The sequence below is a fragment of the Lissotriton helveticus genome, chromosome 2_1 (genome assembly GCF_964261635.1).
Source record: "Lissotriton helveticus chromosome 2_1, aLisHel1.1, whole genome shotgun sequence".
Classification (NCBI taxonomy): Eukaryota; Metazoa; Chordata; class Amphibia; order Caudata; family Salamandridae; genus Lissotriton; species Lissotriton helveticus.
Window position 1 is genome coordinate 717,651,738 of NC_136059.1, and position 25,148 is coordinate 717,676,885.

A 25,148-nucleotide genomic window follows, 5' to 3' on the forward strand; every position below is an offset into this window, starting at 1 on the left:
AGTGCCTGAATTAAGCAGACCACTCTTACCCAGTCCAAAGATCAGGGCTTGATCCATCACCGTTTTTTAGCTCACTGCACCATCCCAGCTCAGAACTTGGCTATATGCAAATTAGTCTGTTCCTGTCCCAGTGCATGATGGGAACAGGGCAAACCAAACTACCAAGCCAATTCTTATACTGGGAAGGAAACAAGCTTCCGGGGACCGGTTTCTGCCATTTCAGGCGTCGTCGGCCCGGCTTGCTTGAATCCTGATGGTGCAATGAGCAAGGGACTCACATCTGAGTATACCCTTCCACGCTTATGGTGGACAAAATGATTCAGAAAAGGGGGTGGTGATGAACAGAGTGCCTGAATTAAGCAGACCACTCTTACCAAGTCCAAAGATCAGGGCTTGATCCATCACCGTTTTTTAGCTCACTGCACCATCCCAGCTCAGAACTTGGCTATATGCAAATTAGTCTGTTCCTGTCCCAGTGCATGATGGGAACAGGGCAAACCAAACTACCAAGCCAATTCTTATACTGGGAAGGAAACAAGCTTCCGGGGACCGGTTTCTGCCATTTCAGGCGTCGTCGGCCCGGCTTGCTTGAATCCTGATGGTGCAATGAGCAAGGGACTCACATCTGAGTATACCCTTCCACGCTTATGGTGGACAAAATGATTCAGAAAAGGAGGTGGTGATGAACAGAGTGCCTGAATTAAGCAGACCACTCTTACCCAGTCCAAAGATCAGGGCTTGATCCATCACCGTTTTTTAGCTCACTGCACCATCCCAGCTCAGAACTTGGCTATATGCAAATTAGTCTGTTCCTGTCCCAGTGCATGATGGGAACAGGGCAAACCAAACTACCAAGCCAATTCTTATACTGGGAAGGAAACAAGCTTCCGGGGACCGGTTTCTGCCATTTCAGGCGTCGTCGGCCCGGCTTGCTTGAATCCTGATGGTGCAATGAGCAAGGGACTCACATCTGAGTATACCCTTCCACGCTTATGGTGGACAAAATGATTCAGAAAAGGGGGGTGGTGATGAACAGAGTGCCTGAATTAAGCATACCACTCTTACCCAGTCCAAAGATCAGGGCTTGATCCATCACCGTTTTTTAGCTCACTGCACCATCCCAGCTCAGAACTTGGCTATATGCAAATTAGTCTGTTCCTGTCCCAGTGCATGATGGGAACAGGGCAAATCAAACTACCAAGCCAATTCTTATACTGGGAAGGAAACAAGCTTCCGGGGAACCGGTTTCTGCCATTTCAGGTGTCGTCGGCCCGGCTTGCTTGAATCCTGATGGTGCAATGAGCAAGGGACTCACATCTGAGTATACCCTTTCACGCTTATGGTGGACAAAATGATTCAGAAAAGGGGGTGGTGATGAACAGAGTGCCTGAATTAAGCAGACCACTCTTACCCAGTCCAAAGATCAGGGCTTGATCCATCACCGTTTTTTAGCTCACTGCACCATCCCAGCTCAGAACTTGGCTATATGCAAATTAGTCTGTTCCTGTCCCAGTGCATGATGGGAACAGGGCAAACCAAACTACCAAGCCAATTCTTATACTGGGAAGGAAACAAGCTTCCGGGGACCGGTTTCTGCCATTTCAGGCGTCGTCGGCCCGGCTTAATTCAGACACTCTGTTCATCACCACCCCCTTTTCTGAATCATTTTGTCCACCATAAGCGTGGAAGGGTATACTCAGACATGAGTCCCTTGCTCACTGCTCCATCAGGATTCAAGCAAGCCGGGCCGACGACGCCTGAAATGGCAGAAACCGGTCCCCGGAAGCTTGTCTCCTTTCTGGTGAAGAATTGGCTTGGTAGTTTGGTCTGCCCTGTTCCCATGATGCACTGGGCCAGGGACAGACTAATTTGCATATAGCCAGGTTCTGAGCTGGGATGGGGCAGTGAGCTAAATAACGGTGATGGATCAAGCCCTGATCTTTGGACTGGGTAAGAGTGGTCTGCTTAATTCAGACACTCTGTTCATCACCACCCCCTTTTCTGAATCATTTTGTCCACCATAAGCGTGGAAGGGTATACTCAGACATGAGTCCCTTGCTCACTGCTCCATCAGGATTCAAGCAAGCCGGGCCGACGACGCCTGAAAGGGCAGAAACCGGTCCCCGGAAGCTTGTCTCCTTTCTGGTGAAGAATTGGCTTGGTAGTTTGGTCTGCCCTGTTCCCATGACGCACTGGGCCAGGGACAGACTAATTTGCATACAGCCAGGTTCTGAGCTGGGATGGGGCAGTGAGCTAAATAACGGTGATGGATCAAGCCCTGATCTTTGGACTGGGTAAGAGTGGTCTGCTTAATTCAGACACTCTGTTCATCACCACCCCCTTTTCTGAATCGAGCCCTTTCAATTAAGGCATTAAATGCCGCAGAGTCTTCAGTGGGAGAAGTTTTAACACCATACAGATGTGGGTCACTGACCAGCTGTTGGTCGCCCTGATCACCCGAGTGTATCCATGATTCTTGCTGCTCATCAGGGTCAGTATTTTCAGGGAAGTTATACTGCTCATCTTGGTCACCCTCATCCCCATTGGATCCAGTGGGTGAAGGTGTAGGACTCCTCCCAGGCACTTGAGGGATGGGTTCAACAAGGTCCGGCGTGTCTGGTGCAGGCCTTTTCCTTTTTAGAGGTATGACATAGGATTCTACAGGCTGTGCTGTAATTTTCCTTTTGTAGAGGGTTAATCTACCCGTATCGGTGTCGATAAACTGCTCTGAATGTTCGTCAGGCAAGGGTGGTCGACCAAAACCTCCCGTGAGCTGAGCCACTGATTCCTCGGTCACCGTACGAGGGGCAAAAGCCTTCGGCGCCACCTTTGGCGGTAGAGTGTAGAGTATCGGCCTCGAAGTCTTGTCCAGTGGAACACTCTGCCTCGGCACCGAGTGTGTTCTCTGCTCCGACGCCTTGTCCTTTATTCGTTTCAGGGAGTCCGTGACTTGCTTTGTAAACGAAGCGGATGGCTTCGTCGAGCCGACCGACGACCTCTGTCCACCCACAGGGGAAGAGCCATGCGTCGACGATATGTCTTTGTGCGGCGGAGGCGCGGATGCACCTTCGACAGCTGTGCTCCGGTCCCCCGTCCCGGCCTTAGTCGTTGACGTCGCTGACTTTGGAGCAGCGGATTTGACCTTCGGCGTAGGGGCTCCAGACCTCGGCTCGGTGCCCTTTGCTGACGCCGTTTCGACTGTCCGCGTGTTTGTTGGTGCGGCAGTTGTTGCTGAAGGAGTCTCGACAGTCTTTTTCGACTTCGGCTCGACCACCTTAGACGACACTGGCTCGACGACCTTCTTCGAGCTGGTCTCCTTGGCCCCTTTCGGTACCTTAGCCTGATAGACAGCCTTCTTCGGCTTCGAGGCGTCCGAAGACGACGGCGCCGATGCAGTCCCAGACGTCTTCGGTTTCGATGGTGTGTCGGCCATCTTTGTAGTTTTCGATTCCGAAGGTTTCGGTTTCGATTTGTGTGATGGAGGCTCCGTAGTCGTGTCCGTAGCCGGGCCAGGAGGCGGGGCCGAGGATCGAGGAGTAGGGTCGTGGGTAAGGCCGAGTGGCGATCCCATGACCTGAGCCTTAGTAATTGTACGCACGGGGCATAGCTCTTCCTCCGAGCTATCTTCCGCGGCCCCATAAACTTCCTCGTCGTCCCCTACCTCCGACGGTTTCGTACAGGTCCAGGCCCTCGATGGGTTCCCCCGTAGTCGGCCTCGACCTCCGCCGATGAAGGTGATATCTGCAGGTGAAGCTCTTGCTCGTCTGCTTCGGGGTCTGTAAAGATGTCGACAGGCGCTGGTGCCGATCGCTGGGCCTCGAGGCGCGCCACGCGCCGAATCTTGAGCGTCTTCTTCGACCTGAATTTGGAACAGGCCATACAGTTGGCCTCGTTGTGGTCCGGCGACAGGCACTTGTTGCATACAGGATGCACGTCGATGTGAGGGTATTTCGAACCGCACACGGGACAGTACTTGAACGGGCTTCGTTCCATCGTAGCGTCGTCAGGGTCTTGCTGCGTCGACAGGGCCTCGATGACCGAAGAGTCACCCGACTCCACAGTTATCCGACTCGAAGAGTTGGAGTACACACGAGACCGAACGCTAACAATACCGACGAAGTAAAAAAAGCCTTGTGGCCTTCAAAGGTTGTTTTATCGATTCCGAACAGGAGACGTCTAAATCACATCCGAACCCAATGGCGGAAAAAAAACAATCTGGGGATGGAGTCGATGCCCCTGCGCACTGTAGTCCAGGGGAGAAGCCACCTATCTCGTGATACTTCGAAGACTCTTCCAGGACAACAATGTGCAATCATCCGGACCCAACACTAGGCGGCGATCTATGCAATAGATATGAATTTAGCAGCCCACATGCCTCGAACACACTGATAACACTACACCTGCTACACAACGCCATCTACCACACACTGGTGCCACTGCACCTGCTGCACAATCATAGCTAAGCAACACTACCACTGCAACTGCTCCACCTATGGTAGCTACCACACACTGGTACCACTGCACCTGCTGCACTAAACTGGTACCACAGCACCTGCTCCACCAATGGTAGCTACGCCTACGCCACACTGGTAACACTGCACCTGCTCCACCAAAGATACTTACACCACACTGGTGCCACTGCACCTGCTACGCCACACTGGTGCCACTGCACCTGCTGCACAACTGAAGCCACCGTCTATATAAACACAGCTGTAGTCAGTAAAGAAAAAAAGATCTGCATGAAAAGAGGAAAAGTGAGTAATGTCTTTGGTAGAAGGAGAACCCAGAACAAGCACGAACGCGCGCCACTCACTGCAGACTGGTGAACGCGCCCCGACAATCTGGATTCCATTACCACGGCCCCCTGACAGCTCCTAATTGAAATTTATGGACTGGCGTGCTCGTAACCGCACACAAAATGCAGGAAATGCCCAACGTGAAATATATATGGCCTATTGCGTTGAGCCTACTACAAACACGGCACCGCGAGGACCAATTACCATGCAGATGGTAAAAGTAAAGTACTAAAAATCTCGCTCACTGAGGAATTTTTCCTGCACGATTCAGAACCCCTTAACAATACGGCTCGGAGCTCCGCCCCCCTGCTGACGCAGGTGTGACGTAGGCCGAGCCCTAAAAAGGATGCACCACCTTGTCTGGAAAGGACATAAGATAAGGAGGCGAACAAGATAACGCCTGCAACTCAAGGTCAGATGTAATCGTCACCAAGAAGGCTGTTTTGATGGTCAATTGCCAGAGGGTACAATTGTGCAAAGGCTCAAAAGGAGCACACATTAGATAGGTAAGAACCAAATTAAGGTCCCACTGTGGCATAACAAAAAGCGCGGGTGGAAATAAGTGAGCAAGCCCTTTTAGAAATCTATTTACAATTGGGGACTTATAGAGAGATGACAGATCTGGCAGCCGCAAAAAAAATGGCAGAGCAGAAAGGTAACCCTTGAGAGTTACCCAAACAGAGCCCTGCTGGGCAAGGATTAGAATGAATAAAAGGACAGTAGAAAGAGAAGCAGATTTAGGGCCAATGGACCTTTCTGTACAGTATAAGACAAATTTCTGCCAACAGCAGGCATATACAGTCTTTGTGGAGGGCAGCCTGCCCACCAGAATAACTTTACAGACTTCAGGAGGAAGGTCAAAAGCTATCTACTGTAGCCGTTCATTCTCCACGCATGGAGACGCAGAGTTGACCGGTTCGGGTGGAGAACCCTCCCCTGCTGTTGCGACAAAACATCCTACCGAAGGGGCAGCCTGATCAGAGGATCGATATTCATTCTCAGAAGCTCTGGATACCAGACTTTCCTTGCCAAGTTCGGAGCCACAAAAATGACTTGGACCCCGTCGCTCCTGAGCTTCTTCAGAACCCTGGGCAGGAGTGGTATGGGCGGAAAGGCATACAATAGGCCTGTGCTCCGCTAACGACGAAAAGCGGCGCCGAGCAATAGCTACCTTGGAAACTCCAGCGCGCAGTACCACTGACACTGCATGTTCCTTTCAGAGCAGAGCAAATCTAACCAATGTCTTCCCCACTGCTGAAAGAGAATTTGCACCACCTCCGACTGGAGAGGTCACTCGAGATCCACTAGGCATTGAGGCAGAGTTCATCCGCCTGGGGTTTCAGAGAACCTGCCAGGTGTTGAACCAACAGGGTTATAGGGTTATGCCCTGCTGTTCCAGCCATGTCCAGAGACAAAGAGCCTCTCAAAAAAGGGCCCACGACCCCACCCCGACCTGTTTGTTGCAGTACCACATGGCGGTGGTGTTGTCTGTGAGCACCTCCACTAACTTCCCCTTGACTGAGGTAACAAATGCTTTCAATGCCAACAGAATCTCTCGGAGCATCAATAAATTTATGTGGAACCCAGTCTCCGCCGGAGACTAGTGTCCCCTGATGGCCACCTCTCCCAGATGGTGGCCCCATCTCAGAGGTGAGGCATCTGTCACGACCTTTAAGATCTGGTTGGGGAAGGGAGAGAGGTCTGCCGTTGACCCAATCGCGGTTCATTAACCACCACTGCAGATCTTTTGCAGTTCCTTCCGAGATCTGAACCACGTCAGTGAGAGTTCCCCAATGCTGTGCCCACTGGAACTTCAAACACAAGGAGATGATGGATGAAGCGCTGAAACTTTTCAGACACTCACTTCCAGTCACAGATCTGGGTTGAATCCATCATCGTTCTTTAGCTCACTTCGCCACCTCAGTTCAGACCCAGCTATACGCACATCAGTCTTGACCCTTTGCCTCATGTAAACAGTCCAGCCCGAACTGCCAAGCAAGGCCTTCCGTTAACCAGTAACAAGCATCCTTGGACCAGTTTCAGTGGGTGACGACAGCCTGGGACAAGGACGCCTTCAACAGCCAGTTGTCAAGGTAGGGGAAGACTGGATTGGCGGAAGGTAACACACCCTGGGATATGGAAGCCTGCATCTACAAGCTTTCAGGGGTTCTGGTGTTGGCTGGGGAACTTTGGGTCGCCCGAAGCTGGGCAATGGTGGCATGCAATTGTACTATTCACAGGAGCTCCTATGCTATACTTGGACCACATGCCTAGAAGGACATCAGTTAGTGCCTCATTAAAGTGCAAAAGGGGTTCAGAGGTGGAAGCCCCAAGCTGAAGCAATTTGGCCAGGAGATTAGTCCTGACTTACACAGAGAACCTCGGCCGCCCTTTTTATCACCATGTCATAAGATCCCCCCCTCCTCCGTAGCCACAGTTGGCGGAGGGTGCATGCCAGTATCTGGAGAAGTGTCCAGTCTACTGGCTTCCCCAAGTTCCGATACCAGTCCATCTGCTCTGCAAACTCATCGTGCGCCAGACGGTTCATAGACCCCTCCCATTCCTCTTGCAAGCCTAAAACAGCTTCAAAGTGTTCAGGTGACAACATAGAACCCTTGGGTTCAATCAGCGTCTGAATCGACTCTGTCGTAGGGATAAGGACAGGGCTGCCACCGACAGCACCGCAGGCACTGACTTCGGTCCTATGCCAGAGGAGGTCGCAATGGCACGACCGGCATCGACCTGGTTCGGATCCCTGAGGCCCCACCGGCACCGTGGCCGGTGCCCGCTGAGTTGAACCCAATGGAGTCCCTTTCAATCCCATGGGCCCGAATGCTCACTAGAGGGGTCGGCCAGCTCAAAGACAGGGCGCATGGCCTCCTACAATTCTTTAATTTGAGCGAGATTACTCCTGCTCCCGGATAGGGTGGGAGGTGTGAAGTCAACCCTGGCTCCGCAGAACCGTGCCTAGAGTGTTTGAGACCCCTTACCTCTTTTGTCGACAAAAGACAGTCGAGGCAAAGGTGAACCGCTACGACTTCTTCTTGTGCCTCTTCCCCAAGTGTCTTGTAGACCACGAGGGGGACAAAGAGGACTTTGGGACACGGGAGCAGTCCTGCAACCTACTCTTCTTTGATCAGGACCTGGACCTCCGCAACACCTCACTGGATGGTGTTGACTGCCAGGCCGCAAATAGTTTCATTGCCCGCTCCCGCACGGCCTTCAGAGCCACAGCCTGACAGTCCGAGCATTACTTCAAATCGTGGTCGCGCTCGAGACACCAGAGTCAGACGAGGTAGGGGTCGGTAACAGACATCAGCGCACACAAATTTAATTTTTTTTTCTAAAGTCGACAAAAGTTTAAAAAAGGCCTGTCAAAAAGCAGAAGAGGAGTAGCTCTGCCCAGACCAGAGCTTAAGTGGCGCAAAAAGAACTGACGTTGGCGCACCTTGGTGGCGCCTACATAGGTGACCGCAACATCATAACCAACCCTACTGACGTCGACGACATCATACGGAGCCAAATGGAGCCACCCGAAGGCATGTGTAAAGTGTATTGCTCGAGCAAGAGTTTTTGGATTCAGCCGGACGCCTGGGAAATTCAAAGTTACGGAATCTGCAGCTAGAAGCCTCTATCAGATATGCCTGCTATGTTTCATGATTCTCCTAGGCCCAGAAGCCAATTAGTCAGGGTGGCACATTTCCTGCATCTCGTAGTAAATCTTATCTTGGCTTCCAATGCTGGCAAACAGCATGATTTGCAGAAACCAGTGTGTTCAGCAGTATGTTTATGCACCAGTATCCATGTTTCCAGGTCTACTCACATTTTCCTTGTGAGAAGATCCTGCCTCCTGCTCATTCGTTAGTCTTCTTGAAGTAACAGTTTCTATCAAATGTTTATGTTTCCACTGACTTCTATTGAGAGAAAAGTGGTTACAAATGAGTCCGAAATGTTTAGCTTTTTGCATTATACGTTCCAACTGGCTTTTCAGCGGATCCTCTTGTCCGTTAAAATGCCAATTGTCATTTACTATTTTGCTTGGATATGGGCTAATTTTGCATTAAACATCTGTTAGACTTTAGGCTTTCATGGGTTGTGTTCCATTTTATAGTAGACATTAATAAACTAGTGTGTAACATGGTTAGAGTTGATTGTCATCCGCGTCGTCAAGGTTACTAATGTCAGAGGCTGTTATTGATGGTTCTACAATCAATACAGGAACTTGTGTCTTCAACTGAATTGTTTCCAGTCCAGGGAGTACCTGGCCTGGCAGTTCGGGCTGGACTGTGCCCATTTGGCGCAGGGTCAAGACTGATTTGCATATGGCCGGGTGCAAACTGGAATGGTATGGTGAGCAAAAAAACAATGGATTAAGGTCCAGATCTCTGTACTGGGTGAATGTATGACATTGTTCTACATTCTGTCCATCAATTGTTGGTTTTGCATTTGTCAACTGAATTGTTGACAGACAGGTCGTTGTCAATGACTTGCTCGTCATTTACGGAGGTTTATTCACCGTAAAGGTGATCCTACTTGTCAACAATGTTTAGCTTGTTGATAGCTTATTGCTCATTATATTCAACTGTATTTTATTTGTCACCGCCAAAATCACTGATGACAATTACTTAGCCAATAAATGTCTTTGTTATCACCAAAAAGTACAATCCTGCTTTCTGACAGAATGGAATCAGGATATATCGCCATTGAAGATGATTTGTGTGACTTTTTAGAGGTAGATGCAGACAATCCATTGCTGGATTTCTGGATCTTAACCGCGTGAGAGGGCTTGTTATTGTCAGTTTCACATGATATGTACAGACTTCATTAAATGCTTTTATTGCTTTTAAATTTGAATTAAAAAAGTTGGCAAACAATTGTGTTTTCAGTCAAATATACTCTATCACAAAACTGAAAATGTGATACATTAAATAGATGAAAAAGGTTGCCTCACATAGGCATGCTTTCTTGCAATGCTTTCTTTTCACAAACAAACGGTTAGAAAAAATGTTAAGAGAATCCCACCTGTGGGTGAGAAGGAATTATGTTTATGGATATCAGCAGGAATGCCATGATACAAAATAACAAGATCCAACACAAATCGAAAACAGATTTGAAAATAAAAATATGTAACCGCGAACAGAAAGGCTCCTTGGCCATGACTATCTCCGAGAACAATTAACAGGAACAGGAACAATAATAGCTTAAGCTCTTATAACAATTTGCTTACCTTGAAGGAGTCGAACCTGTATGCAAAACAGTCTTCCCTGTTGTGTCCATTCTTTGAATTACTAAATGATCAAGTACCATTTTTTTCTTTGCTCTTTCAATTATGTCCTCCTCAACAGAACCTTTTGTAACAAGCCGATAAATATTAACCTGGCATAAAATGAAAACAGAATACATTTCTTTAACAGGAAAAACATAACACATTAAACAAACTTATTTTGCTGAAGTATGTTGCAAGGTACGCCTCAAATAATGTAATGGGGAGATGGAAGGTTACAGGTAAAAACCCCACAACATATTGTATCCCAATTACAGATATTCTGTGAGGTTTATTATTCATATTAAGTGTGGAGTGTGATGGGGAAATGATGACTTGTTTTTGTAATCAGGAAAATGCCTTTCGGAGAATCTTAGATAAACATCCGTGTAGTGGCTCGTGTAATACAAAGTTAATTTGCATTCCTCACCACAGGATTGCACACTTTGTCACAGAAAATATATAAGTATAATGAATCAACATTGAGAAAACAAGCACTGAGTGATGTTATCACATTTATAAAACAGTTCTGAATAGCAAGCAACCAATCAAAATAAATGTGCACATATATCAAAACCAAAGAGCAAAATAACTGGCCAGAGTTTAATTGCATTAACCAACTTCTTTAACGATTTATCTTCATAATAAAATTTACTCAAATAGGTTAGCTTCTGTTAGTGTTTGGTACAGTCAGAAAAGAAGCAATGTTCTATAGTTGTGCACATTCAAATCCTCCCCATTACAGACTTATCTCTACATGTGGCTTCTTCTAGGAGCACCTAGTACAGGAACATTAGGATGCGTACAAAGACAAGCCTGCCCCCCCTTGTGAGAACAGTAGTAAATTTACACTTTTTCTTTTTAAAGATGTTTTTATTGGTTGGAAAGACAGATTACTCACAAACATTTTCATTTTCATACATTTCAACTCAGTTACATCAATCTTATATATAAATTGGATTAGCATTAAATCAGTCAATCATGCCTATACTATCCCCGCAGTTCTTTCCCAAGTCCATCTCCTTGGTAGGCGATGCACACAATTCCCCCTGGTACGTGTTTCATTTACTCCATTTTTTTCCATCCCATTTCTTAGGACAACCTCTGGACTTGAACACCTCCTTTTCTGCTATTATACATTGGTCTAGTTCCTTTGCCCAACTTTTCGGCGATGGCCCATCTGCCACCCCCCATTTCATTGCAATTGCAAGTTTCCCTAATGTGTTTGACAAAGTAGTCAATTGTTGCTCCACCTCCTTAAGGTCCATCGCCTCCAAATATTAAGAAGCCCTAGTTGTGGTGTTAAAATAATCTTTTTTCCTAGTGCTCTATGCTTGGGGCTCGTTGCCTTCTCCCATTAGGTTTGTATAGAAGGACATTCCAATATGGTGTGGTAAAAGGGAGCCTATTGATGACATAGGCGGAGACACAGGGTATCTTGCCTCCTCCCCATTTTTGCTAACGTAACACCAGTAAGGTAGGTCCTATGGAGGATTTTTAATTGAATAAGACAGAGCCTACAAGGGATGGCTGCTTCTCTTGGGGACATCAGTGCTGTTTGTCAATCATCATCTTCAATTTGCCCTACATCGGCTTGCCACCGTTTTCAGAGAGTGCAAAACGGATCGGGTAAGTTATTACATAGTTTCCGATATGTGAATGATGCAGCTTTCTCTAGCATAGGTTCAGAAAGCAGTTGGTCCTCCAGGGGGGAGGTTTACGGTATGCTCTCTGTGTCTGAGAGTGCTGATTTAAGGGCATGATGGACCTGTAAATAGAGGAAGACCTCCCCCTGAGCTAGTTCATATTTCTCCCTTAATTCCACAAATGTTAATATTTTCCCATTTTTCACTAGGTGGCCTTTTGTGGAAATTCCTAAAGTGTCCCATTTATCAAAGTCGGGTTGGTTACATAATAGTCCTAGTTTTTGAGTGGACCATAACGGAGTAGCTTGAGTCAGTACATCGAACCAGTCAAGACGTCTATTGGCTTGGCACCAGACCTCCACAGTATGGGCTGTTGGGCCCAGGTATCGACCTTTTCGGACTTTCGAGTAGAGAGCTCCCAGGCAGCCCTTACTGCCCATTTGATATCTATCTAACAGATATGCCGGGTCCATCGGGGAGCGATACACCAAGTGATTCACCACTACCAACTGTGAAGCCCAATAATATGGTCCATTATCTTGGAGTCTTATGGATGGTGGGGAGATGCACACCTTTTCTTCATTAAAATATTCAAAAATGCTTATATATTCCACTGTAAACTTTGTCGGCGTGCTCGCTCTCCGCGCTTCGCCCATTTGCGCTGCAAACAAGTCAAAACACAAGGGAAACACGTTTCTGTCCCCAACTAACTGCACAGCCTATTCGAATGAATTTAATTAATTAAATTCTTAATCAGCCATTTAATTATTCCACATTTTAACCAGTAATTTTCATCCTTCTCTGTTCATTTTCAATCCATTATACCCATTTTCATAGTTCCTTTGCTTTTCAAAAAACACAGGAGAAACACTGCTTCCTAATGCCACGGTTTTATTGCAAGTCACCCAATGCATTTCGGGAATAATCCCTTCTTCTGATCAAGATTACTTTTGTTTGTACTTTAGAAACCCCCAAAGAAGGGATTATTCCCGAAATGCATTGGGTGACTTGCAATAAAACCGTGGCATGAGGAAGCAGTGTTTCTCCTGTGTTTTTTGAAAAGCAAAGGATCTATGAAAATGGGTATAATGGATTGAAGATAAACAGAGAAGGATGAAAATTACTGGTTAAAATTTGAAATAATTAAATGGCTGATTAAGAATTTAATTCAATAAATTCATTCGAATAGGCTGTGCAGCTAGATGGGGACAGAAACGTGTTTCCCTTGTGTTTTGACTTGTTTGCAGCGCAAATGGGCGGAGCGCGAGCACGCCGACAAGGTTTACAGTGGAATATATAAGCATTGTTGAATATTTTAAAGAAGAAAAGGTGTGCATCTCTCCACCATCCACATGTTTCTGAATTAACTTTCCGCCCTAACCGGAGAGGTTGCACCCAGGAAGAAGAGTAAAGTGGTAAGAATTAATGGGACAGAGTTATCAACATCGTGGACACAGGAGTCGTGTTTCCCTGCCACACTTGATCACGTTTACAGGTCAAAAATTAGACTTTAGAATGCGACCCTTTTTACGAGTGGCAAACATCTTCTTGCACAATGTACATATGTAACAAGTGTTGGACGATTTGAACTGTATAAATTGCATTTTAACAGTTTCAGGGCTTACATATTTTAGCAGCGAGTAAACAATGTGGGCGGGTAACCTGGACCGCAGTACACATGATTACAGAGGGATTCTGGGCATCGTAGTTCATCAGAGGAGCGATAGTGCGAGAGGCCGTGCAGCGTCAATAGTTTGGGGAGGAGTTCAGCAGTAGTTTGCACGTCACGTGATAATGCAGCTGCTGAGATGTGGGGTAATTAAGGCGAGCATTTGTCAGCATGCAGTGAAGCGTTTGTCGACAAGAAGAGTGGGAGCAAAATGCAGCTAGTCCGCAGGACGGACTCGCAACTAAGATAATTATGAAAGGACTTTGCCATGAATTGTCGAATTTGAAGTAATAATTGCCACGGTAAGCGCGCCATAGTATACAATATTTTTCTAACTGAGTTCAGCACATGGCTCCAGGGGAGAATAGTATAGCTCAGAACCTGATTAGTCAGCAGCAAAGTTGGTAAGAGAGGTAACTGAAAGTTTAAAGTTTAAATATTAAACATGGGGAGTCCTCGAAGCGGTTTATAAATATATATAAAAATGAAAGCAATTGTTTGTGCAAAGGTCGAATAACAGAGAAACATGTTAGATGTCAGTTTGTTTAATGTAACAGTATTAATAAGAATGATTATCATGGAACTTATCAAGATTAATTTTGTTTGTACTTTAGAAACCCCCGAAGAAGGGATTATTCCCGAAATGCATTGGGTGACTTGCAATAAAACCGTGGCATGAGGAAGCAGTGTTTCTCCTGTGTTTTTTGAAAAGCAAAGAAACTATGAAAATGGGTATAATGGATTGAAGATAAACAGAGAAGGATGAAAATTACTGGTTAAAATATGGAATAATTAAATGGCTGATTAAGAATTTAATTCATTAAATTCATTCAAATAGGCTATGCAGCTAGATGGGGACAGAAAGGTGTTTCCCTTGTGTTTTGCCATTATTTTGGAGTGCCATACCTCTGTCGTACCAAAACTTAGTTAATTTCTGTAGAGCTATGAGGGGCGCTCCTCCATCCCACAGTAGTGTTCTAACCTCAGTCTCGATGTTTCTGAAGTGGGAGTCAGGGACCTTGTAGGGGCAGTTCTGAAGGATGTACAAAAAGAGGGGGAGAGCTAGCATCTTAAATAGGGCAGCATGACCCACTAAGGAGCGAGGCAGTGATCTCCAGTGTTTGACGTCATTACGCAGTCTCTCCAGAGGGATGGCTAGATTTCAAGTGTAAAAGATTCTGAAGGTCTGGGGTCATATAAATTCCAAGATAGCGGAAGCCTTCCTTCAGTAGCTATCTCCACCTCGCATTGTGAGAAACTGCCCTCTTTCTGCATGGTTGCCCCCACTTTTTGCTGAATTGCTGATGTACTTTGATTGAGTGTGCCCTGGGCTCCTACTAATCAGGTACCCAGGTCCTATGTTCTTTCCATAAAACTGCATTGAAGCCTAAACCCAATTGCCATCTCTGGCCACAGGTCAGCCCCTGGTACAGGGCACCACAGGTACCCATGGCACTGTGACCAGAGACGGCCTTCTAAGGGTTGCAGCACTTATTGTGTCACCCTTAGAGGTCCTGTACCCTGACACTCACACACTGCCTTTGCAGGCTACGTGTCCTGCGGTAGAACAAAGTGAAGAGCAGACATGGCACACATCCCTGTGTGCCATGCCTACAACCCACTGCCCTGGCATAGATCAGTCACCCCTCTAGCTGGGTGCACTATACCAGTGGTGAGGGTACAGGTGCATGAGCCCTGTACCCCTACCATGTCTAAGTCCATTCTTAGACATTGTAAGTGCAGTGCTGCCATTAAGAGTTTATGGTGCTGGGAGTTTGTCATTACGAACTCCACAGCACCATAATGGCTACACTCAAAACGGAGAAGTTTGGTACCAAACTTTTCAGCACATTAAACCCACACTGATGCCAGTGTGGGACTTAATGAGAAATGCACACAAAGGACATCTTAGAGAAGACCCCTGAAAAACGACCTACCACTAGTGTCCAGGATTGGTGGCTGCTTTCAGCTGCCACCACCAGACATGTTTCTGGACCCCTGGGTCGAGCGTCTGCTGCTCTCTGAGGCCTGAAACAATACACATCCTAGGACGAGGTGCCAAGCCTCCTCCCCCATGATGGGGGATGGGCAGGGTTCACGAAGGAGAAGCTTCAAAGGCTTGCCGCCTTTGTGAGCTTCCCCAGGCCAATTGAGAACCGGCGGGAAAAACAAGTAAGGAAGAGAGGTGTGCCCACTTCTGCCAATTCCACCCCTTGGGTGGGGGAGGCGAGGTGAAGCACAACCCTCAGTTATCGCCATCCTAAAGTTGGGGCACTCAGCCAACCAGGGAGAGGCACATGCCCCTCCCATAGGAGGGTGGCATAATAGGGTGTGTATCCACCCCAGGGAAGGGACACATTGGTCCCCGCCTTTTACCTACGTGTAACACCTCTAAATCTAGTATTTAGGGGAACCCCTGAACCTTGCTTTCTCAGATCCAGACAAGAAACATGAAGAAAAGAAAAAGGACCAAACACTCGTGCAGCAACTAACAAGACGAAGATCCCGTAGGACCTGCCTGCCATCACTTCCAAAGACTGCTACTCCCGTAAACACCAGATTTGCACAACTGCAACCTCTGGAAGCAGCCGGAAACCGCAAATCCGCCCCATTCTGTACTCACTGTCCACGGCCCAAGCGGGGAAACACCGCGAGGAGGTCACCCCAACAACGCCTGCAGTCTAAATCCAGAATCCCCCCCCCTAACCGCGATCAGGAGCTGGTAAGAAGATCCAACCCCAAAAGGCACCCCTGCACAAGACGCCCCACAGCCTTGTGTGCCCAAACCAATGGTGCCTAACCAACTCCTAACTTCCCACCTTACCTCTCGAAGTGGTGGTCGCACCCAGAAGTTCTTTGTCTCCCTGCATGCAGTGGTTTTGCAAACCGGAGGTTCTCCATTGGAAACGACAGGGCATCTGACGTCGAAACAGCACCCTGCACTTGGCCACCTTAGTGCCGCTGAGGGTGCAACCTTTGGTGCTAATTTGTTTCTCCATTTGCCCTGAGCTAAAGTCCAGGAGCTTTGCTCCCACAATCCAGTGGCTTGCTCGTCAGCAGTCACCAACTGGAGGCCCCCTATCTCCAATTGGATAACATTGGGCCTCAACACTCTGAACCAAGTCGCCCTAGTGCCGTTGAGGGTGTAACAAGAGTGCATCACTGACCCTGGGGAGCCCCTGAGCCTACCCCCAGATACTCAACTCCCACTACCGAATACTTACCTACAAACCGATAACCATATTTTCCTCCATAGGATAACACAGTGCGGCGTTTTGAAACCTAAAGAAATTCTTTAAAATTGTACGCTTTTACTCACCTGTTTACAGGAAATGTCCCAGTGCTGCATCCAGGCACAACAGCACTGAGTAAGAAAAGTAATCCAAAAGTAACTTACCTGCTATTTATTGAAAATCCCATTCAAGTCTCTGTACTGTATTTACAAGTGATTGCATTTCTCTAAAACAATACTGCAAGTCAAACCATAGTACATCTACAATTGTAATTGAACTGTTTTACAATCAGCATGCACTACTGTAAAGTATGTATTGCTTACCTGTGACAGGCTTGCTTGGTTCTAAGAAATAAATATAACTAAATATTTGTATACAAAAACAATTGGTCTGAAGTTCAGTCTTTGAGTGTGTGAATTCATTTGCTGACTGACTTGAGTGTGTACAACATTTGCTTAACACTGTCCTCTGATACTGTATTGCTGCTCGACCACACTACCACAAATAAAGAGTAAGGTTCTATCTAGTTTTACCTCTGCCTACCCGTGGGGTTCCATTGGACTCTGTGAACACTATTCCTCATTTTGATATAGTATACCGAGCTAGCTTCCTACAGGCCCCATCAAAGGGCTTGTCCGAAGACGCTCCTGAACATTTTCTGGAAAACTGCCATCACGCACCAAGCATGGTGACACAGAACAACAGACCTGGATATCAACCGACCCACAGAATCAGTGGTGTCCATGGCTGATCTAATTGAAAATTTTGCCTGCTCACGACCATCCTGGAGTATCCGAGTCAGGTCAGCCCGAGGGCCTTCTGGAAGGGAGGGAAGGAAGAGCTCAACAGAGTCCCAAAGGGCGAAAGTAGCCTTGCAAACACGCAGGAAGTGTTCAAGGGCCGGAGGGCCGAGCTTCTAGACACCAACATTTGCCAACCACATGTCTCCAACCATCGAGATTCCCTAGTGGGTGGGAGTATCGGAGGCGAGGACAAAGGCTGCAAAGCTGAGGCTGTCTGAACAACTAGCCCTTGAGCCCTAGGGTGTAGGGACAATCAGACTGGGTCATCTGGAGACGGGCGGTGACGATGAGCAATAGCACGTTCAACCGGGTCCCCCGAGGAGGGTCTCGCCCAGGTCCCTAGAAGAATGCCGTACAACGACTCACTAAAAGGTAGCAAGGGCTCGACATGCACATTGCCCTGATAGAGCAGATCCAATAAAGGATTGGAGGGCAGAGAGAGAGAAGGAGGCTGTAACTGTAAAATGTTAACAGCTTTGCAAGCAATTGTTGCATACGCAGCACTAGCCTCCATCACCATTCTAGGGAGTGACAGCAAATCCTAGTTAGGGGACGGTTTAGGGCTAACACGTCCACCAAAAACCAAACTCCCTTCAGTCCGAGGATGTCCGAGGACCTGCAATTGCTACACAACATATTCTGAAGAACGTTCAAGCAACGTGGGGGGGATGAACCCCCAGGGGCCTCGTCGTCCATTTGAAAAGGAGTAGGAAGGGACATTTCTAGCACCGAACGACGTAGAGGTGGCGCCGCAGCGACAAACCTCGAAGAAGGCTCGATCGACCGGCATCTGGACGGTGTCGGCTCAATAGCCACCACGATGGGAGACTTAGGTGTGGGACGCCGTTGACTCGGAGACAAGTCCCCTGCGGCGGCCACATCACACATCATCCCAGGGAGCCTCATCGGGCTGTCCCCTGGCGCTGGAGGTGGACTGTCGATTGTGTGGGAGGCCCCACAGACGTTGCTGCAACTCTGGAGCCGGCGACAGGGTACTTGTTTGGCGCCGCATGTGAACCCACTGGCGAGCTCCGTATCTGGGTCCCTACCACTCTTTGGGGCCCGAAGCAAACAAGGAGAGGGGTCGGCCCAAAGATGGCCTGCAAAGCCTGGTAATAGGCTTCCATCTGGGGTCTAGTCGCCCCAACACTTGGAAATGGTGGGAAGGCGGGGGTCGACTGCTGAGAGGCAATGTTCATTCAAGACCGGGAACCACAGGCCCCGATATCACGACTAAGTGAGGCCGACGGCGTTCGTGACTTCCTCTTGTGCTTACGTGAGGAAGGCAAGCGACGTCCTCGGGAACGACCTTGTGACCTGCCCCGAACAGGAGTCCCAGGTCGAGAAGGAGACCAAAGACGCACGGACTTCAAAGGAGACATCCAGGAAGACACAATTTCATCCTATGTTTCCACATAGACTTCGGCTTCAGCTGCAGACAGGCTTCGCACTATGTGGAATCCTGGTGTTCGCCCAAGCATCACATACAAATCACGTGTGGATCCGTCGCTGACATCTGCTGCGTACGGGTATCAAAGGTTTAAAGCCCGAAGGCATCAGCGCACTGTTCCGGGATTAGAAAAGGTGTAAGTAAGGCCAAAAACCAAAGGAACTGCTTCTCCTGGATCCGCATCACAGCGTGGAAAAGAAGAAAACTGATGTCAGTGCGCCGGGAGGGACTTGAATTGGCTCCACAGACATCACATCCGTGGACTACCCAAAGCACAGAGGTACTGCTGAGAAACCTCCATATCCTGACTGGCGCCTTGAGGATATTCTAAGTTAAGGAATCTGCAGCTAGAAGTCTCTATCAGATACAAGCACACAGCTAAATGGGGAGTAGGACCACTCCAAGGTATCTGGCAGAATCGCATTCTCCTTATGCTCTTTAGGATAGGTAGTGCTGGTTAGGAGTTCAGTTATAAGTATTACTATAATCATTGCCATAATTATAATGGTTTAATTATTTGTCTTTTTCACCATTCTTGTAATGCCGGTTACAAAGCTCTGTTTCCTTCTACTAATCATTGAAGCACCCGTATTTTACACAAAAATCCAATCGCTTCAATAAATATATGCAATGCCAATATGTGTAATTCCTGTAACTCCCTTTGGGCATGCCGGAAATAACAAAAGGTTAGATCTGTGTCCATGATTTTCTTTTGGGAATTAGGGTTGTCATGTTCAGAGGTTCCAGAGACCATAAGGTACCCCTTATAAGTTTACGGGTCCAGATGGTGCACTGTGAGCCATTCAGGAACTAGGTCAACATACTCTGATGGTATGAGTAGACAAGTCCCCCATGGTTTGATACTATATGCTATGTTGTCCAAATGCACAGTCAACTGAATTAGTAGAAACAGTATGATAGTAAAACAACTACCAATTGCATGTCGTGATTTTGTACTGGTCAAGCTCAGGCCAGCTTCGGTTCAGGGTCACACAAGTGTCTGCAGTGGGTTGTCTATCGGTGTCAGTGGAGCCAGTATTGACGCTGTGGTGATGTTAAATGGTGTGGATCTTGGCCAGGTGTATAAATCTGTACCAGAGTATGTATGGGCTTTGGTAACCGGTCCCATGGGAACAAATAGCATCAGGGGATGGCCCACTAGTAGTGAGAGGTAACAGGCAGTGCACTAAAGGTTTGTGGATCACCTCCTTGGAGACTGTATTTTGCTGCCGGTAAACAAATAGTTTCTTACCTGTCGGTGTCGTTTTGCAGCTTGAAGATCTTTCTAGATTCACTATGCCGTAGCCAAGGTGGGTGTCGACGTCCCACCTTCTGGTGTATTTCCTGTGACGTCGGCACGCTTCCTGCGGAAGCTCACACCTTTGGGCGCCATCTTCCGATCATTTTTTTCTTGTTTTTGTGTTCTGTTCGTGAATCCTTGGCAATGTTTACAAGTTCTTTCGTAAAGTAAATGAATTTTCACTTTGTCTCTCAAAGTGTCTGTTTGTATTGTATTCCTTGTATTTCCACCTTCTTCTCCTGCCTTATCTTTCTGGCGGTGGTGGTGGGTGGGTTCGCTAGTGAATCCAGAAAGATCTTCAAGCTGCAAAACTACACCGACAGGAGAGAAAATATTCGTTTTGCAGCGTGAATCTTTCTGGATTCACTATGCTGTGCATAGACTTTGCAGCGGTTTGTTATGTTTGTGGCAGCTGGGTGGAAGAGGAGCGTTGGTTGTTGAATATATGTTGAAGCCCTTTCTGTCCTACTTGTACTTCCTTGTTCATCTGAAAATCCATGCTGTAGTGCTTAGTGAACGTGTGCACTGAAGCCCATGTTGCCGCCAGGCATATGTCTTGAATGGGTGTGTTAGCCAGGAAGGCTATTGTTGCTCCCTTTTTCCTGGTAGAGTGGGCTTGTGCCCCCTCTGTTAGTTCTTGACCTGCCTGTGGCAGAATTGTATTGTTTGTGCGATCCATTGTGCAATGGTGCCCTTTGTTACTGGTCTACCCAGGAAACTGCTTGCGAAGGACAAGAAGAACTGCTTTGTTTTCCTGTACTCTTTAGTTCTTTCCATGTAATGCATTACTGCCCTTCTAGCGTCCAGAGTGTGCAGTGCCCTCTCTGCGCTTGTAGATGGTTTCTGAAAGAAGCTTGGTATTTGTATTGTCTGGTTCATGTGAAACCTTGACACCACCTTTGGCATAAAGTGTGGGTCAGTTCTCATTACCACCCTATCATTGTGTATTTGAATGTAGGGTTCTTGCCGTATTAGCGCTTGCAGTTCGCTTACCCTGCGTAGCGAGGTGATTGCCACTAGAAAGGCTGTCTTCATTGTGAGCATTTGTAGTGATGCCTTATGAATGGGTTCGAAAGGCGCCTTCATAATCTCTGTTAGGACTAAATTAAGGTTCCATGCCGGTGGTGGCATCCTTTTGGGGGGTGCTATCCTTTTAGCCCCTTCCAGGAACCTTTTTACTACTTGTGATGTAAAGAAGCTCTTTCCTGTCTCTCCTCTTGTGTAGGATACTAGAGCTGCTAGGTGTACCCTCAGCGAGGTGGAACTTAGATTTGATTTGAGTAGGTGTGTTAAATATTTTAGCACCGTTGATTCCTTTGTCATCTTCTTGTACAGTTTCTCCTTGAATCAACATTGTGTGAATTTTTTCCATTTTGCCACATAGCACCTCCATGTGGTAGGTCTTCTTGCCTCTTGTAGCACCCGCAGTGTGGTCTCCGGCAGTTTCAGATGTGCAAACTCTATGTATTCAGGAGCCATGCCGCTAGGCAGAGGCTCTCTGGCTGAAGTACCTCTCTGTTTTGCATGGAGAGTAAGTTCTTTCTTTTCCCGAATTTGTGAGGCAGTCCCTGTGCCATCTCCACTATTTGTGAGAACCATGACTGTCTGGTTCCACCAGAATCAGCATCATGTTGCTGGTTCTGCATTTGCTGAGTACCCTGTATATCAGTGGTATCGGGGGAAAAGCGTAGGCAAATGTTTTCGACCAGCTTATCCATAGGATATTCACTTGTGATTGTTCCCCTGGTTGCCTGGATGCGAAGTATCGGCATTTTGCATTCTGGTGTGTTGCAAATAGGTCTATTGTCTTAATCCCCCACTTCTTGAATAGCCTTTGTGTTTCTTGTGCATTAAGCTCCCACTCGTGGGATGCAGATGTCTGGCTGCTGAGCCAGTCTGCTTTCACGTTGTCCTTCCCTGGTAGGTGTATAGCTAAGAGGTCTATTTTGAGTGGGATGGCCCATCTCCATATGTCCTGCGCTAGGTTGGATAGTGCAACTGATTGTGTTCCTCCCTGTTTGTTGATGTAGAACATTGCTGTTTTGTTGTCGGTCTGTATCAACACTCTTTGCCTGTAAAGTTGTTTCTGGTAGGCTTTTAGGGCGAGGAACAAGGTCTTTAGTTCCAGGTAGTTGATGTGCCTAAAGGCATCTGTTGGAGTCCATAGGTCCCGCACCTTGAGTTGGTTCATGTGTGCTCCCCATCCCTTCTGGGATGCCTTCTGTAGTGATGATCACTGTTGGGTTTCATGGTGTCAAAGGCTTCCCCTTTGTTATGTTCTCCTTGTTCCACCACGCTATCTCCTCTTGCACCTCGTGCGTTACAACCACTAGATCTTCCCTACTCCCTGTAGCTTGTGACCATTGTTGTTGCAGCCATTTCTAGAATGGTCTCATGTGTAGCCATATATTGGGGACTAGGTGTATGCAGGACACCATCATCCCCATGATCTGGCTCGCTGTCATCACTGTCAGAGCTCGTCGCTTCTGGTACTGACATGTCTCCTTCAGCGGGGCAGGTGTTCTCTTGTCGCAGGGGAACACTTTGCTCTGTATGGTGTTGATCTCTGCGCCTAGGAAGATCTTCACTTGCTCTGGTTCCATTGAGGATTTCCCCAAGTGTATTGAGAATCCCAGTTCCGTTAGCGTTTTTGTGACCCGTTGTGTATGTTCTTTGCATTGTTTGTAGGAGCTTGCTTTTATGAGCCAGTCGTAGAGGTAGGGGTATACATGGATCCCATCCCTCCTTAGGTGCACTGTCACGACAGCGAGGCACTTGGTGAAGACCCTTGGAGCGGATTTTAGTCCGAAGGCTAGGGCGGTGAACTGGTAGTGTGCTTTGTTGATGGCAAATCTCAGTAGATGTCTGTGCTGTCTGTTCATGGGAATGTGTAGGTAGGCATCCTTTAGGTCTATGGTGGACAAAGTCTCCGTCCCTTATCTGAGGAATGACCTCTTGAAGAGATGTCATCTTGAATTTTTGTGTTCCTATGTATCGTTTTAGGAACCGTAGGTCCAGGATGGGTCTTAACGTTTCGTCCACCTCTGATACGAGGAAGTAGTTCGAGTACACTCCCTTGTTTCTTTCTTTGAATGGTACTGTTTCTATGGCTTCTTTGTGGAGGAGTTCTTGTGCTTCCTTTGTGAGTAGCGTAGTTCTTTTACGGAGTCCGTTTTTCTTTTTGGTTTCTTGTTTGGTGGTTTCTTTTCCAGTTCTATGCAGTATCCGAACTGTATGATGTTCAGTATCCATTTGTCTGTTGTTATTTTCTTCCATTCCTGGCAGAAGTGTTTTAGTCTGCCTCCTACTGGTGTTACATGTTTGTTGATCTTTTGTCTGTGTAACCCTTTTTTGTTGACTTTGTTGTGCCCCTCCCCTAGAGGTGTTGTGTGGGTGGGCACGGTTGGTGGTGCGGAGTCACTTTGAAGAGGGTTGCTGCCCCCCCCTTCTTGTTTGCCCTCGTCCATTTGCCCTCCCGCAAAAGGACTGGCCCCGAGGCTGGTATTGCCAGGTTTGTTTTTGCTGACCCTGCTGTGCTTGGTTGTCGCCCTGGTAGCCCTGCTGGAATGTCTGATGAACAAGTTACGTACCTTCGGTAACGCTTTTTCTGGGAGATACAGTATCTGCCTGTGGATTCCTCACCTTGTGAATATCCCCCTTTCGTCAGCAACGTTCGGAAAATTCTTTGTAGCACGCCGGCGTGGACGACGTCATAGGAGCACGGCATCCGGCGCGACTCCGTCTGACGTCACTGACTCCTTATTAGGATTACGTCGGCGTGATGACATCAGTTCCGCCCTGGTTTCCGTGCCTTTGAGGCACCCGGAGGGACCAATGACAGCAGATATACATATATATAGTGTACATAGTACATACAACTCAAAACTGCACACATAGTGCATAGCAAAGGTATTAAAAACCCAACATATATATATACAAATATAAATTTACATAAAAATACATAAACTCAGGTATAGCAGAGTGCACAACGGGGAGGCGGGGTGGGTCAGTGAGGAATCCACAGGCAGATACTGTTTCTACCAGAAAAAGCGTTACCGAAGGTAAGTAACTTGTTCTTCTGATAGATACATCTGCCAGTGGATTCCTCACCTTGTGAATAGAGTCCCCCATCAGTCCCCACTCCCGGAGGAGGGTGTCCACCCTGCTACACCAAGAAATCTTGGAGGACAGAGTGCGCAAAGTGGCCGTCCCTCCTCACCTCGGTATCCAAGCAGTAATGCTTCGCAAAAGTGTGGAGGGAGGCCCAAGTCGCGGCTCTGCAAATGTCCTCAACAGGTACACCTCTAGACAATGCAGAAGTAGCAGACCTTGCCCTGGTAGAATGAGCTCTTATAACTTCAGGAGGGTCCTTACCCGCCAGAGAGTAGCAGATCTTGATGCACAGAATTATCCACCTGGAAAGTGTGCGCTTGTGCACCGCTCTACCCTTCCGGCAGCCAGCAAAACCAACAAACAGCTGGTCATCCACTCGAAAGTCCCTTGTTCTATCAAGATAAAAGTACACCGCCCTCTTAGGGTCCAGACGGTGCAGTCTCTCTTCCTCCTTGGAAGGGTGAGGGGGAGGATAGAAGGTAGGAAGGGTAATGGACTGTCCTAGATGGAAGGGAGTTACCACCTTAGGCAGAAAAGCAGGCCTGGTCCTAAGAACCATTCGATCAGCATGAATGGTCAGGAATGGGGGCTTAGAACTAAGAGCTTGAAGCTCACTCACCCTCCTTGCCGAGGTGATCGCAACTAGGAAGACCGTCTTAAAAGACAAAAGACACACAGGACACTTGTGTAAGGGTTCGAAGGGAGAACCCATCAAGAATGTTAAGACAAGATTTAAGTCCCATTGAGGCACGATAAAGGGAGAAGGAGGGAACTTATTAGTGAGGCCCTTCAGAAACCTCAAAACCACTGGAGATTTAAAAAGAGACGGCTGATCCGGCAAACAGAGAAATGTCGACAACGCCGAAAGGTAACCT

The 25,148-nt window shown here is 47.5% G+C and overlaps 1 protein-coding gene across 1 annotated transcript in view; it reads right to left on the reverse strand.

The window, feature by feature from the left end:
* CHD1 (chromodomain helicase DNA binding protein 1) overlaps positions 1-25,148 on the reverse strand; it is a 1,592,763-nt gene that overhangs the window by 899,759 nt on the left and 667,856 nt on the right. Inside the window, exon 20 of the mRNA XM_078675438.1 lies at positions 10,024-10,172. Coding sequence (XP_078531564.1) covers positions 10,024-10,172 — 149 coding nt within the window. The remainder of the gene's footprint in view (positions 1-10,023; positions 10,173-25,148) is intronic.